The 16,242-nt window shown below is 46.8% G+C and overlaps 1 protein-coding gene across 3 annotated transcripts; it reads right to left on the reverse strand.

Annotated features, from left to right (window-relative positions):
* Positions 1-5,865: 5,865 nt before the first annotated feature.
* LOC123190213 (acyclic sesquiterpene synthase) lies at positions 5,866-9,728 on the reverse strand. 3 transcript variants are annotated; one of them, XM_044602813.1, is made up of 11 exons: positions 9,264-9,728; positions 8,937-8,995; positions 8,496-8,770; positions 8,280-8,377; positions 7,911-8,107; positions 7,595-7,698; positions 7,410-7,508; positions 7,112-7,327; positions 6,894-7,035; positions 6,565-6,810; positions 5,866-6,403 (listed from the first exon to the last, which is right to left on the reverse strand). In XM_044602813.1, the coding sequence occupies exons 1-11, from the start codon at positions 9,403-9,405 to the stop codon at positions 6,053-6,055; spliced, it is 1,929 nt and encodes a 642-aa protein (XP_044458748.1). In that variant the 5' UTR covers positions 9,406-9,728; the 3' UTR covers positions 5,866-6,052. The 3 variants fall into 3 exon arrangements, with proteins under 3 accessions (XP_044458748.1, XP_044458749.1, XP_044458750.1); XM_044602814.1 differs by having other exon boundaries at positions 7,410-7,505; positions 9,264-9,727; XM_044602815.1 differs by lacking the exon at positions 8,937-8,995.
* Positions 9,729-16,242: the final 6,514 nt, after the last annotated feature.

Here is a 16,242-nt window from a genome sequence, read left to right on the forward strand (position 1 = left end):
TCTCGCCACGAGAGGCGAGATCTTGAGCAGAGCTGAAATGCCCAGACGATCAGGGGTCACGCCCCATGTCGTGCCAGATCTGCATCGGCCAGTGCTTCACTGAAGCAGGGAGCAGGTTCAGAGACCAATCGCCGATGCACAACCTCGAATATCTTTTCAATGCACAAATGAGATGCGGTGGGGGTGGGGGTGTCAACCGGCTCACAGGCTCGACGTCACATTGCGCGGGCGTTGGGCCATAGGCTGGTCGTAATGCGAATCATGCATCGCAACTAATATTTTTTTTCTGAGGTGACATGCAACTAAATGAGGAAAAAACAAATTGAGTATCATGAACCTGAAATTATGCGTCGTGGAGGTAGTATCTGCTACCTCTTGAGCACTACGTTGGTTTTCCCCGAAGAGGAAGGGATGATGCAGTAAAGTAGTGTAAGTATTTCCCTCAGTTTTTGAGAACCAAGGTATCAATCCAGTAGGAGGTTACGCGCGAGTCCCTCGCACCTGCACAAAACAAATAAATCCTCGCAACCAACGCGATAAGGGGTTGCCAATCCCTACACGGCCACTTACGAGAGTGAGATCTGATAGATATGATAAGATAATAATTTTGGTATTTTTATGATAAAGATGCAAAGTAAAATAAAAGCAAAGTAAAAAGCAAAGGAAATTATTAAGTATTGGAAGATTAATATGATGAAGATAGACCCGGGGGCCATAGGTTTCACTAGTGGCTTCTCTCAAGAGCATAGGTATTTTACGGTGGGTGAACAAATTACTGTTGAGCAATTAACAGAATTGAGCATAGTTATGAGAATATCTAGGTATGATCATGTATATAGGCATCACGTCCGAGACAAGTAGACCGACTTCTGTCTGCATCTACTACTATTACTCCACTCATCAACCGCTATCCAGCATGCATCTAGAGTATCAAGTTAATGAAAACAGAGTAACGCCTTAAGTAAGATGACATGATGTAGATGGATAAACTCATGCAATATAATGAAAACCCCATCTTGTTATCCTCGATGACAACAATACAATACGTGCCTTGCTGCCCCTACTGTCACTGGGAAAGGACACCGCAAGATTGAACCCAAAGTTAAGCACTTCTCCCATTGCAAAAAAGATCAATCTAGTAGGCCAAACCAAACTGATAATTCGAAGAGACTTGCAAAGATAACCAATCATACATAAAAGAATTCAGAGAAGATTCAAATATTATTCATAGATAGACTTGATCACAAACCCATAATTCATCGGCTCAACAAACACACCGCAAAAAGAAGATTACATCGAATAGATCTCTATAAGAGCGGGGGAGAACATTGTATTGAGATTCAAAAAGAGAGAAGAAGTCATTTAGCTAATAACTATGGACCCGTAGGTCTGAGGTAAACTACTCACACTTCATCGAAGGGGCTATGGTGATGATGTAGAAGCCCTCCGTGATGGATACCCCCTCCGACGGAGCTCCGAAACAGGCCCCAAGATGGGATCTCGTGGATACAGAAAGTTGCGGTGGTGGAATTAGGGGTTTGGTTCCGTATCTAATCGTTTGGGGGTAGGTAGGTATATATAGGAGGAATGAGTACGTCGGTGGAGCAACAGGGGACCCACAAGGGTGGAGGCGCGCCTGGGGGGTAGGCGCGCCCCCCTACCTCGTGGCCTCCTCTGTTGACGTAGGGTCCAAGTCTCCTAGATCATGCTCGGTGACAAAATCACGTTCCCGAAGGTTTCATTCCATTTGGACTCCGTTTGATATTTCTTTTCTTCGAAACCCTAAAATAGGCAAAAAGCAGCAATTCTGGGCTGGGCCTCCGGTTAATAGGTTAATCCCAAAAATAATATAAAAGTGGATAATAAAGCCCAATAATGTTCAAAACAGTAAATAATATAGCATGAAGCAATTAAAAATTATAGATACGTTAGAGACGTATCAGTATCATATACATGGTACTAGTATATGATACTTCTCATCGTGGGTAGCCTCATACAACTAAGCCCGGCATAAAAACCCAAGACTGACAAACAAACTTGTAAAGATCGAGACTGAACTAAAATACCAAATTAAATTTGGGCGTCAAAATTGGAAGATCGGATTAAAATTGGCTAGACTAGTCTTCTTCTCTGGATGACCGAATAATCCAGATAGACCGAATTAGCACAATTCTTTCGATGTTTATGGTACAATTCTAGCTGCATGCGTCTGAACTCTGAATTTTGGTTGCAGACCCCTATTAGACATAGAGTCTGATTTTTTCTTGCATACATTTGTACTGCAATGTCCATAAATCTGAGTTGTAGCATGAAATTTGTCTGTTTGGTCGGGACCGAACACCATCATGTAAAGACCGAGCACTGAATAGTGGACAATTGAGAAGACCGAAATAATTCCAATCGTCAATTATGAAAGACCGAAAAGACCAGACCGAGCAAACCGAAAACACCGAACGCGTGGTGTTGGGAATATTTCCCTGACATCATTAACCCGGCAGGAGAAATGACCCGGCCCAGAGCACGCCGGCTCGTGGGCCACTTCAACCTGCCGGGTCACTACATGATGGAGGCCCAGGAATACTAAGATGAAGGCCAACTCGTCTTATTGTTCGGTGGGCCGGCTCAGCAGGGCCTAACAAAGAAGATTCTTTACTTAAGGGACTAGTCAATGTGTACGTGCAATGCACGTTAATTTGGAAGTATATTAAGTGCATGCGGATATTAAGTAGAATATTATTTGCGTTTTATTATGTGATTAACACTATATTTGTCATGAAATTAACTGCACGCTAAGCATGTTGAGCGCTCGACATTAAAGTAGTCTAGGTCGTTGGATTGACATGCTTTGATGACCGAGATTATTTGGATCTGCCCCTTTGAGGTCTTTTTATATTGGTATAGATAAGTAGAATATGATATGGGTCGTAGTATGACCCGGATTCTGTTGTAACCTCAAGGCCTCAACCTGTATATAAAGGGGAGCCCTTGAGGTAGAAAAGGTAGGGTTACAATCATCGAGAGCTAGGTTAGCGAATTCACATCCTTATAATCGAGATCTCAAGCAATATCAATCGAGTAGGGAGTAGGTCTTTACCTCCACCATGTGGGGCCAAACTTGGAAAATTGTGCCCTTTGTTTCCCCCAACCAACCCTCTCAAGCAACCTCCTAGTTGCGATGGCTTCCAGACTTAGTCCTTTCATGAGGACATTTGTCGTGACAGAACCATGATAGTTGGCGCCCACCGTGGGGCATGCGCACGGTGGTGTTGAGTTCTTGGAGGGAGCTCTCCTAGGGATCGAGGGATACGTGATCGGCGGGATGGCGAAGAGTCATCGCGGCAAGCTCTACATCGACGATTCAGGTTGGGGCCCGAGGCTGACTCAATCGAGTACGGGTACCGGGTCCCCTTCAGCAAGATCCACGTCTTTATCGGCAAGATTGGCAAATTATGTCCTGAGCCAGCCATCTGCTCCGACATCGTCGAGCTGGCTCGTCACGCCAAACCCGACCGACCTCAAGCCGCCCGGAAACACGTCTTCACAGGCTTCACTCAGGGAGTCGATCTCGCAGACAACTCTGTGTCCGGCGGGGACACCCTCGTCTACTCCAATTGCAAATCCCCGGTAGGCGATGCCGGTTCGATCCTCCTACTCCATGATGATCGGCTTGGGGGCTACTCTGATGACGAAGTCAGGCCAAATGCCTCCGAGCTGCCACGCCATGCCGCAATCTATATGGCCAACAAAGTCGATTCATCCGAAACCACGACGGCTGAAAATAACACAGCGACTGGCACAGTAGGAGGGACCGGTACCTCCGCGCCGGCTTCGGGAGTGGCTGGCTCAAGCAAAACACCGTCTCAGTCTCTGATGGAGTTGACTACGCTGGGAACACTCCTAGGGACTCCGATGACCGCGGAAAACTTGGCTGAGCGCAACGCGGAAGTGACGAAACTCCGCGAGCAGATGGCCAAGAATCAGGAAAATATTGATGCCAAAAATATACTTATGGCAGAGATCCAAACTTCTACCCATAATGAGACCGAGCGCCTGAGGGTAGAGGCCCTGCATCTCAGTCTCCGTCAAGGCTGGAAAAAAATAGTAAGTACAGGAAATCTTCCCAAGCCGGCTAGGATGATCGACCTGGCCCAGAGCATATGGAGAGAAGAACTACAATTTATCATGGATAAATCCAAGCTAAATTGGGGACTAATGTTGGGGATATTTCCCTGACATCATTAACCCGGCAGGAGAAATGACCCGGCCCAGAGAACGCTGGCGCGTGGGTCACTTCAACCTACCGGATCACTAAATGATGGAGGCCCAGAAGACTAAGATGAAGGCCGGCTTGTCATATTGTTCGGCAGGCGGGCTCAACAGGGCCCAACGAAGAAGATTCTTTACTTAAGGGATAAGTAGAATAGGATACAGGTTGTAGTACGACCCGGACTCTGTTGTAACCTCAAGGCCTCAACCTGTATATAAAGGGGAGCCCTTGAGGTAGAAAAGGTTGGGTTAAAATCACTGAGAGCTAGGTTAGCGAATTCGCATCCTTGTAATTGAGATCTCAAGCAATATCAATCGAGCGGGAAGTAGGTATTTACCTCCACCATGAGGGGTCGGACCTGGGTAAACTGTGTCCTTCGTTTCCCGGTCAACCCCTCTCAAGCAACCTCCTAGTTGCGATGGCTTACAGACTTAGTCCTTTCACGAGAACATCTGCCGTGACAAAACCACAACACTTGGGCTTACATACACCTGCCACGGCTCCTTCCTCGCGAACTCCCACACCATGCTTGTGTTTGGCCTGAGTGCAAGGGGTTTGGATGAGCGTTCATCACGGCGCAACACGTCATGGCAACATGAGGAGGGCATGTTCAACAAACTACTATGTCTAATTATAAGGATAAATGGACTTACAAATGGAAAGGCGGTCTTTATTCTTCCAGCAAGATGAATACCAGTTTGAGAACCAACCACTGGTTGGATAGCTAGGTGGGCAGCGGTACCCTCATCCCACTAGAGATCAAACCCCATGTTTTATGCTTTGGTGTCTCGTTAATGTGAATTAGTCTTTTAGTGGAAGACAACGTTCCATCGATAGCGAGGCGTCTGTGGTGACTTCCTCAACCTTCAAGTTCCACAACTTCGACGGACTCTTCAACAAGCGTTTGTGCGCACACGCACACATAATAATCAGGGTTTCTAAAAGAAGATATATAAGAGTTTGATGGGACCATACAAAGCACACATCATTGTTTAGTGGCTCTAGAAATGTGCTGGCAGACTGAGGCACAAGATCTTTGTTTTTGGCATTTGTTGCATGATAGAGTTAACACAAGAAAAATCATTTAAAGAGAAAATCCATGCATCTTGACTGTTACAACTATGTGCTCTGCAATGATAACATTGAAGAAACAACCCCACATCTTTTCTAGGATTGTGATACGGCTCAAAGCTTCTGGAATGCCATTTCGCCAACAAACTGAAAGTAATTTCTATCTATGGAAGAGTCCTTCTGGCTTTTCACAACCCGCGTAAAGAAATTGCTCTTGATGTCATTATTTTGGGACGTTGGAATATTTGGATCTGAAGAAATGGCAAGCTTCTTAAGAGGGAAGCTCCAACACGCATCACTTTTGAAGAAAGAGTTAATACGTTTGCAAACATAGAGTGAAAAGAAAGAATGCAGATCGCCTTCTCAGATGGACTGACATTTATCTATGACGATTTAGTCACAATTACAGCTCTACGCTATAAATCTTGATGATAATGTTGGGAAAACATGAATTGGGCATATCTCTGGTTGAGATACTTATTGCATTACGTTTCCTCATTAGTGAAAATACCGTAGAACATCTGGGCTAAAAAAGGGGTAGGTAAAAATAGAAAATATCTACATGAGATAAAAATAAATACTTAAAATGTTTAACACACTTATTAGGTATGATGCCCTTGCATTTGTGAGGGGCACTCTGTTAGTTTTTCTAAAAAGAGATGTACCAAAGCAAACCTACAATGATATGTACAAATGAGGGAAATTAATACTCAATCATTTTTTTCTCTGATGCAGACAGGACAAGTCGAGACCAGGGTGTAGATTCAGGGGGAGCTGGAGTGGCTCATGGATCACCGCATCCACCGCACCAACCTTCTCATCTGGCGAGCTGAACGCGTCTCCTTGGTAGTAAAAAAAGTAGCATGTCTTGCACATTTTCCAAAACAACTCCTTGCATAGTCTAGGCATGACACTGTCTTCTTTGAGGACCAACCTCAACAAGTCTCTTCTACATGTGTCTATGGGCTCCTGCAACTCTTTCCTGGCCTCTGGTATGGTCAGCGAGCCACCACTCTGATGAACGAGCAGAGATACGCTATTTATTTTACCATCGATGTACTCCCTCTACAGCAACATAGTCAACAACAACAAAAAATCATTAGCTATCTCCTCCTGCTATTTTCCCTTGGAGTGTGATAATATTACCATGGAAATTCCAGACGTGTTTATCTCTCGACAAGATAATAAACACCATTGAATTAAAATCCAAAACTTTGGCGAGATACCTCGTAAGTTTGGACATCGTTCAGGAGACGCCCACAAGTGCTCATTAGTCTGAATAGCTCGTTATACTCAGTATCTCTGACGGTATACTCCGTAATCTTTGGCCCAATAAAGTAGAGTGCTGGGAGCACAATGGGGCCTAATGCAAACGTAACAACCGCGTTCTCCATGTACTCCTCTGGTGTTGGAATATATCCGCTCTCTCTCCATTCCACCTCGGTCATCATATTTCTCATCAAATCTTGCCACTGCAATCCAGTAATCACATTAGTATTTGTTAGAGAAAATTAATTGTACCATTTACACAAAAATAAGTATGAATGGGACTAACTATGTCTACAAAGTGTTTGGTGACATTGTGGCCCTGCACCGCAGAAGCCTTTGCTCCAAGCTGGTTCACCGAGTTGTAGATTGCAGAAAAAACAATCTCTACATGTTTGGAGTAGTACTGAATTTCCTCGTGCTTATCCCACCTGCACAACAAAAAGATAAGTAGAAGAAACCAAATATTGCTTTAGAAAGATAAACAAGCGATGTGTATATTGTTACATCTCAACTAATGTGGTGAGATTCTCCAATTCATTTTTTGATCCCCCGACGTCGAAGAAGTCGTCAACGACCGTCGTAAGCGCACCGTTCTTGGCCCATAGAATCCGAGCATCGGATAACTCTCCAGGCAACATGGTGCCGGCGGCAGAGAGGTAGAAATAGGCTAACTTTTGTCGTGCAAAAGGTAACTGGTTTAACCTGCTATCTTTCACCCAACTACCATGAAAGGAAACAAAAAAGTCATCTCAATAAGACGATTGTTGGTGGTGTATAGTCGAATATAGTTGATAAGATGTACCTCTCGAGATGTTGAAGCTCTTGTTGGCACACAATTTGACTTGTATTGAAATCCATGACACCCAAAGCTAGCAGGTCTTGATTTCTCTGCCGAGGCCTGCTTAAGATATTTAATAACATTGGTGTCTTGTGAAGTTATGCATTACATAAACCTTGTTTTGTGAAAAAAGGAGAATAAAACCATACAAGCATAGCATCTGATGCTCCATAAAGTCAAATTTCTCGATGTTCATCTTATGCTCTAGGCGGTCCAACGTAGTGTAGAAGGGGCTATCAAGAGCATGTTCTACCTATAACAACACAAAAGCATATGTATATCACCGAGCATACAAGTAGAGTTAGTCTCCAACAAAGTCCGGAATTAATTTCATCGACAAAGCATAGATAGAGCTACAAGGTGACGGTTCGCACTGAAGATTTATCACAAGTTCACAACCGAACACATCCTAAGGCTATCTACGAAACGTTGTGGGTACAAGTATGTTCCCAGTTGAGTATTTACCTCTCTTAGGAGTGGTGTCGTTCTTTGTGCCTTACTAGATCTCAGTTGTTCCTTCAGTAGGCGACCTGACCAGGATCCTATACTGTCCAGAATCAACTCGTCTTTCGAGGTACTGACTTGGGAAACCTTGTATAGTTCTAACAAAGATCTCGTATCATTCAGATGAACGGAGGCTTCAGTAAGATGTGATAAGCTATCTGCAACATGCGCATGTTTTCAGGTGAGTAGTTAGTAGTGTGTGAGGAAATATACACGTCCCATATTAAGAATATATAAATGCTAAGCTTCCCAAAAAAAAATGAATCAAATGCTAAGCAAGCTTACAGAATGACATATTTTGGCGAGACTAGCTAAAAGGAAATAGTATACCAGATGAGACGTCGTATCCGTTCATCCTTAGGATACGAAATGCCATGGCACATGTCTCCGTGTCCAGCATGATCTCCTCATCTCTCTGCAACCAACGACTGCAAACTTGCTCTTGTCAGACACCCTCTCACCGACACGAGACTCTACAATCAGTAAACAAAGAACCGATCGACTAATCATCTTTACTCAACTTGTAGCGAGTAGTACTTCATATACCTGTAAGTGAAGTCCAGGACACTCTTGATCTCACCAGCAAAATGCCTGGATATTCCAATCTTTTCAAGGACGTCCAGCATGGATAGTTGGTGATGTATATTTGTCGAAGACGTTGGGAAACATTGGATCTGAGGGGAGGCAGGCAAAGGCAAGCGCGCCGCCGTAGCTACCCCTGCCGTGTCATGGGAAGATGGCGCCGGTTCGGGTTCCTGGAGCTGCTGCTTCGTTCTAGTCTCGCTAACCTTCTTCTGATACATGCCATTTATTACTCCTAACTGAAAAGTACACATACAAGAACAAGAGCTCGTCACATGCAAATTTTGGTAGATGGTTGTGTGCAGCGTATGATGCAGGGGCGGGGTTATCCCCGTTTGGAAGAAAAAAAAGCAAATTTAGTAGGAGTAGTAATCAGGAATTAATAGGTCGCTTAGTATATACTACCAGCCGGTTTTGCAAACTTGCAGCATTTTCTCCGACTTCCAGCTGCCTTTTCTTGGCCACTGTTGTAAAGAACTCCATTAGCTAATTAGCACAGCGTTACGACTGATAATCTACTTTCTCGAACGCAAAAATTAAAGAAGAAGAAGAAGAAGAAGCTGTTTGCATGTATAAAACAATTTGCTTTATTTATAAAGTTGGGCGAAAGCCTATTTTGGTATAAAACAAACATATCAAAGAAGAAGAAGCTGTTTGCATGTATAAAACAAACATATCAAAGAAACGAGACGACCGAGATGGATCATGCATGGGCATGGCATGGCAGGCTACCTGTGGCGACGGTAGGCCGGAGAGATCTGCTCGGCCGCATGGGCAGCACCCCGCATGGTAGGCCGGAGGACCAGGGGCAGCGACCACTTGGCGGCGAGAGAGGAGAACCCGGCAGATTAATTACGCCCCTTGTCGCAGTCATTCGATCGACCGATGTGCAGAAGCAGAAGATTCAGCTAAAGAACTGGGAGTGAGTGACTACCTGAGTGAGTCAGAGTTCAGTATATACATAGGTCGCTGGACATTCCTATCTGGGCTGCAGATATCGTATCGAAAATCCAATTCGGCTCCCAGGAGTCACACACGAGTATGTATCTGTTATCACTTCTGTTTCACGAGTTACACGAATCCTGTTCCTGTCGCTGGCTCAAAAGGTTCAGAGCAAGAGCAAGTAGACATGCCTCGTGCGAGACGGAATTCACGCGTGCGGACAAACCCACTTGCAAAATGCTACTGTGCTCGCCTCCTATCTATGGTGTTGAAGCTACATAATGGCCCGGCCACCGGAGGCTGCATCAATCTGTGTACGGACAGTTCTTCCAATAATCCAATAGACAAACATGTGGTGCTGAAGCTACACCATCCGAAACAAACACTTCGACGTGACGCTACGCTAATTTCCAAACTCTCATGGAGAGACCGGTTACATCGCCACGAGAGGAGATGTCGATCGTTGCCCGACCCATGAATTGAGTTGTTCGTCTAATCAGTCGCCAGAGTGGCTGTTAGGTCAGAGAAACGACAAACGCATGTTTACAACATGGCTAACGATGGGATTGGAAAATTATTGATAGAGCTTGTGAGGTTGATCTTGCTGGTGAGGCTGTTCTGAATTTTTTACTACACTTGTCAGATCAAGATTTATATAAGATCGGCTTCATAATACGCGAGCCAATTATTTCTTGGTATTTATGACGGGAAATACATCTGATGCTTAAGGAGAAGATTGCTATGGGGATTTCTGCTCTCACTGCTAATTATGTTTTTGCTTCCTCTTCAAATGCTTTTGTTTTGGACGCTGATAACTGCCACACGTGTGATATATTCGACATGCGTCCACACACCGTGTGTGGTGTGAGTAGGAGGTAGCCCACACGGGCTGTGTGTGGCAGACATTAGAATTGCCCACATGTGTGGGCGCGGCTACTACATGTCACACGTCCAACAAGTACTACTCATTTCCACCTGCGTGTGTGGCACGAAGAAAAATGCCCACACGTCCTGGCGCAGCTACGTTAGGTACCCCGCGGGATGACAATTTAGTTGACATCCTGGTTGGCAGATGTAGTTATCCGGGATGGCAAGTGTAGTTGTAAAAACATGGCAACTCTATCTGTTTTGGTTAACTATAGTTGCCATGTCTAATTTTTGGTAGTTGCGGCATGTAATCAAACCGTAGTTGCCGTGTGTGATTAACTACTTGCCACATATAGTCAAACAGTAATTGCCATGTGTGTTTATCTAGTTGCCACGTGTGGTCCAATCATAGTTGCCGTGTATTGTTAATCACAGTTGTCATATGTGTTTATCTGGTTGCCACGTACACGCAACTGCAGTTGCCGTCTAGCAAAGAATCACAGTTGCCATGTGTGTTTATCTAGTTGCCATGTTCGCGTAATTGCAGTTGTCATCCACAACGTAGGAGTGTCGTGTGGGCGAAAAGCAGTTCACCCACACGCGCATGAACTAGGTGGTGGCTGTATAGGCAGAAACTAGTTCGCTCACACAGCGCAGCTGGCAAACAGCATGGTGCGGGCGTGTGGGCAAACTCTCCAACGACCACACACCAGCCCCGTCCTATGTGGCATACTAAATCCACCTTTTCGTGTCAAGATTCGTGCAAAAAGACAGTGAACAACGATCCAGACGTGCGGGCAAGTTGAGAAACGCCCACACATGTGAGCATTAGTGTTTTCATTTTTTTTTTTTGTTTTTTGATGAAAAGACAAGATCACTACTTTTCATTACGTTTGGAAGGAATAAAGGTTTACAAATTACAAAAAAAGAACAGGGAGGGGATTAGTCAGCTCAAGAGGGTACATCAATCAGGTTCAAGAGGGTCCCTCAACAAGGTGTAGAACTCTCCCACGGCCAGCATCACTCCAATTCTTGGTGTCAACTTGAATCTTATGGAATAAAGGTCTTGCGCTGCAGGATGTATTAGTGAACACTCGGATTTCGTTCTTTCCAGATTTTCACCATACAAGAGCGATAATGGAATGCCAAGTCTTCACTTTATCCTTGGTCATCAGCGAACTGGAGCACCGCCACCAGCTGGCCAGGGAGTGTTGATTCGCCCCACATGTGGGTTTTCTGAAGTTTAATGTTGATTCATCCTTTGATTTTGACTTATTTAAGGTTACGGCTAGGGCGGTCTTGAGGGATGATAAAGGAAGAGCCCCTTTCCAGTACATCAACATAATACGAGCCATCCATTTTATCCATCCAACAGACTAGATTAACCCATATTGCACCTCAAAGTTTGTAGTAATTTTTGCTAAAACTGTGTACTATTTTTCTTTGGAGTGGCAAAATAAGAATAACGACATAGCAATTCGGCAGTTTGTAGTGGGAAAAACAAATGGTTCTCGCTACAAATCTAACGTCGGGTTTTAGAGCATGGCAAATCGAACCCTCAAGATAGCAAATTATGTTGTTACGAGAACTACAATGTCCTTTAGCAAGCATGTCAAATCTTTGCCATGTTCAGTTTTTGCTAGAAATTGCCATACTCGCTAAAGGCCTTGCAACAACATAATTTGTCATAAAAATCATTTGATTTGCCATGCTTAAAAATATGACGTCGTATTTTTAGCATTTTTAAAACATTGAGTCTCATGTATTCGCGTGTACCTATGTGTTTTCTTTTTTGAAACATGGGTTTTTTTCCCATTTCATTAACTAAGAAGAAAATTGATGCCCAGTTAATTACGGAAAATCAAGCGAAAATGGATACAACAACGGCCAATCCCATTCGAAACATCAAAACTCATAGGCTCAAGACCACTCTCGCCGACGATAATGACAAACGACACATCAGGCGCCAACCACACAAACACATACCAGTAGGAGGTCCTGCTCCACCAACATGTCGGCCTTTCACCCTTGTTGGATAGAAGGACTCATGACTGCTATGAGAGGAGCATACCTGGGACTATTGATGCCCGGCAAGTGTGTTAGACTAAGCTAGTTGGCTGCATGGCTGCATAGTATAGGTCCTTTGATTTTTATGTTAAAATAATGTGTGTGCATGGTGATGTGACCGGCACATGCACGTAGTTGTGGGAGTCCAGTGCACATACGCACGATCCTCTCAAGTTCTCTCTTTTTTTATTTACCCTGGCTCCTCTCCTGGTGGGACTTGATCGCTGTGTGATGCAGTCGTGGGATGGCGCGGCCATCACGGATCATGGCAATCCCGCCGGGAGTGAGCGAGCTGGGGGTGGCTTCTGTTGTAACAGAATAATAAGAAGAGAATAGAACACAGAAAAAGTTGTGAAGTTGCACAACGCAAAAAACCTCTCTCTCTCTCTCTCTCTCTCTCTCTCTCTCATTCGTGAGCTTTTCTTCCTCTCTCCCTCGCGCTCGATCCGGCAACGACAATTGGTATTAGAGCCTGGTGTTTGATCCTGCTCCCGTGACCGGCGGTGTCTGATCCGCAACGGCGCATATGTCGCGCGACGAGTCGGACGGGAAGAACAAGGGCGGCGCCAGGTCACCAACGCAGACGCCTGCGTCCAAGGCGCCGGTCGCGTGCCTCACCGGCAGCGGCAGCGGCGAGTACCGCATGGTGGAGCGCATCGTGCGAGAGGAATCGGGTGCATCGATGATACTCACGCGCACCAATTACCAGGAGTGGGCGCTTGTGATGCAGGTCAAGCTGCAAGTCGCCCGCGTCTGGACCGCGGTGATCAAAGACGGCGCCGACGAGAACGACGACCGGCACGCGCTGCAGATAATCCTCACTGGCGTCCCCCGGATATGCTGCGCGTGCTGGCCGCGAAGGACACGACGAAGACGGCGTGTGGGAGACCATCAAGACAATGAGGATGGGTAGCGAGCGCGCCCGCAAGGCCAAGGCGCAGGTGCGCCGGCGGGAGTTCGAGGATCCCCGTTTCAAGGACGGGGAGTCCATCGCGGACTTCGGGATGCGGCTCTCCGCCCTCGTTGCCGATCTAGAGCTGTTCGGCGACCCTGTCACCGAGCACAAGGCTGTTCAAAAGTTTCTCCGAGTGGTGCCGCGCAAGTACCGCCCAATGGCCATGGAGATTGAGTCCCTCCTCGATTTGAAAGCCATGTCGATTGAGGAGCTCGTGGGTCGATTCTCTGCCTGTGAGGATCACTATGATCTCGACGACGGCACTCAGAACGCCGGACGCCTCTTGCTCACACATGAGGAGTGGCTGGCCCGTGAGAAGGTGGGCAGCGGCGGTGGTTCGTCCTCGGGCGGCGGCAGCAACATCGGCAAGAACAAGTCACCCGGCAAGGGCAAGCCCCATGGCGCCAGCAAGGGTGCGCCGGGGAGCGTGGGGGCAGGCGGCTCTGGCGGGTCCGGTGGCAAGAAGAAGAAAGGGAAGTGCCACCATTGCGGCATCCCAGGGCACTGGAAGAAGGAGTGTCGAACATGGCTCCGAGAGCAGGAACAGAAGGGCAAGTAGGAGCAAGCTAATCTCGCTGAAGCCCACGCCGAGCACGACCAGGGCCTCTACATGGCCGTGGTCAGCACAGTTGATGCATCCCAGATCGTGGCACCCCAAGAAGTGCACCTCAATGAGGAGAAAGTCATGCCCGTGCCCTCTCCAGACGGTGTGTGGTTCTTTGATACAGGAGCCAACAAGCATATGACAGGTGACAGAGGTGTCTTCACATCTCTCGATGAGACGGTGCACAGAACGGTGAGGTTCGGGGACGGCTCGCTTGTGGCCATCCGCGGGCGCGGCACAGTTGTGTTTCGCTGTCAGGGTGGTGACCAGCGCACTCTCGCAGGCTTCTTCTTCATCCCGAGCATCCGCACAAACATTGTCTCGGTGGGGCAGTTGGACGAGGCGGGCTGCATCATCAGCATCCAAGACGGGCTCATGGTAATCAGAGACCCAGCCAGGCGCACCCTGGCAAGCATCAGGCAGTCGGGCAATCGTCTGTACACTAGCGTCCTCACCATGGATGCACCAGCCTGTCTGCTGGCACAAGGAGACGACCGACCTGGCGGTGGCACACACACATGGGTCACCTTCACTTCCGCGCCCTCCGAGCTCTCTCCACGAAACAGATGGTGCGTGGTATGCCAGTCATCGACCGGGTCGAGCAATACTGCGATGGGTGCACTCTGGGGAAGCAACACAGCTCCCGTTCCCGTAGTCATTCGCGTATCGCGCAGAGCGCGGGCTGGAGCTCGTGCACACGGATCTCTACGGTCCAATCAAGCCGACCACGCCAGGAGGTAACAAGTATTTCCTTCTGATCGTGGATGATTACAACCGTTACATATGGATAGAGCTCTTGAGGTCCAAAGATGAAGCCTTCCAGCACTTCAAGAAGGTGCAGGCGCAGGCCGAGGCCATCGGCAACTACAAGCTGCGCGCGTTCCGGTCCGACCACGGCGGCGAGTTCAACTCCGGCGAATTCAAGGCGTATTGCGAGGAGCTGGGCATCAAGCACTATACAACTGCCCTGTCCTCACTGCAGAAAAACAGAGTGGTAGTGCGATGCAATCAAACGGTGGTCGAGATGGCGAGATGCATGTTGAAAAGCATGGAGATGCCGGCGTTCTTCTGGGATGAGGCGGTGCGGACTGCAGTGTACGTACTCAACCGCGCTCCCACCCGCAGTCTGGAGGGGGTCATGCCGTATGAGGCATGGCACGGCCGCAAGCCCACTGTGCATCACTTGCGCACGTTCGGGTGCACGGTCACTGGTAGAAAAAAGGCCTGTTGTCCCGGTTCGTAAGGGCCTTTTGTCCCGGTTCCTGAACCGGGACTAAAGGGTCGGTACTAATGCCCTATCCCTTTAGTCCCGGTTCAATCCAAAACCGGGACAGATGGGCCTCCACGTGGCCTGTGCGTGGAGCCCAGGCAGGAGACCCTTTGGTCCCGGTTGGTGGCACCAACCGGGACCAATAGGCATCCACGCGTCAGCATTTCTGTGGCTGGGGTTTTTGTTTTTTTTGAAGGGGGGGGGGGGTTGGGGGTTTTGGGGGGGTTAATTTAGGTGTTTCATATATTGTGTTAGCTAGCTATAATTAATAGAGAGAAGTGTCCTCTCTTATGTCCGTGCTTGGTCGACGCTACGTACTATACATACGTATAGAGAGGACTAGACACGCTAGCTAGCTAGTAAGCAAACGAAGGAAACAGAAGATCGTCATGAACATATATGCATACAGAGAAAAGTGATATCGACCACCTCTCCTTCTCCGAGAGATTGGTCGAACAACAAGTTCTCGTATATCTATCCGACACTACCGGCTACATATATACAATAATTATCTATTACAAATATAATCATACAGACTCATGGTCCACATAGTATTCTCCGTCTTCAGTGATCACGTGGTCAAGAAAGAATGCCGCCAATTCCTCTTGAATTGCTCGCATGCGAGCTGGTTCTAGGAGTTCATCCCGCTTCCGAAACATCTAATTTAAAGAAGGGGGTCAATACATATATATATGAATGAATGAAACTCAACACAAATGATGGTAATAAAATAAAATTGTGAATGTTGTTATTTACGTACTTCATATTGTTCGTCAGTGTAGCCCCGCTCACAGGTCGTGTGGCGGATGGACTCGCAAACATAGTATCCACGGAAATCATTCCCTTGTTCCTGCCACAACCACTTTACAAGAAATAGAGGTCAATCAAACTGATAAGCAAGAATGCCAAATGGTATTGATGAAACTAGCGCTTGAATCAATAGGAGATGTGCAGAACATGCTACTATAGTACTTACTTTCGGGTGTCTAAATTGCAGCTTCTTCGG

The sequence above is a fragment of the Triticum aestivum genome, chromosome 2A (assembly GCF_018294505.1).
Source record: "Triticum aestivum cultivar Chinese Spring chromosome 2A, IWGSC CS RefSeq v2.1, whole genome shotgun sequence".
In the NCBI taxonomy this organism is placed as follows: domain Eukaryota; kingdom Viridiplantae; phylum Streptophyta; class Magnoliopsida; order Poales; family Poaceae; genus Triticum; species Triticum aestivum.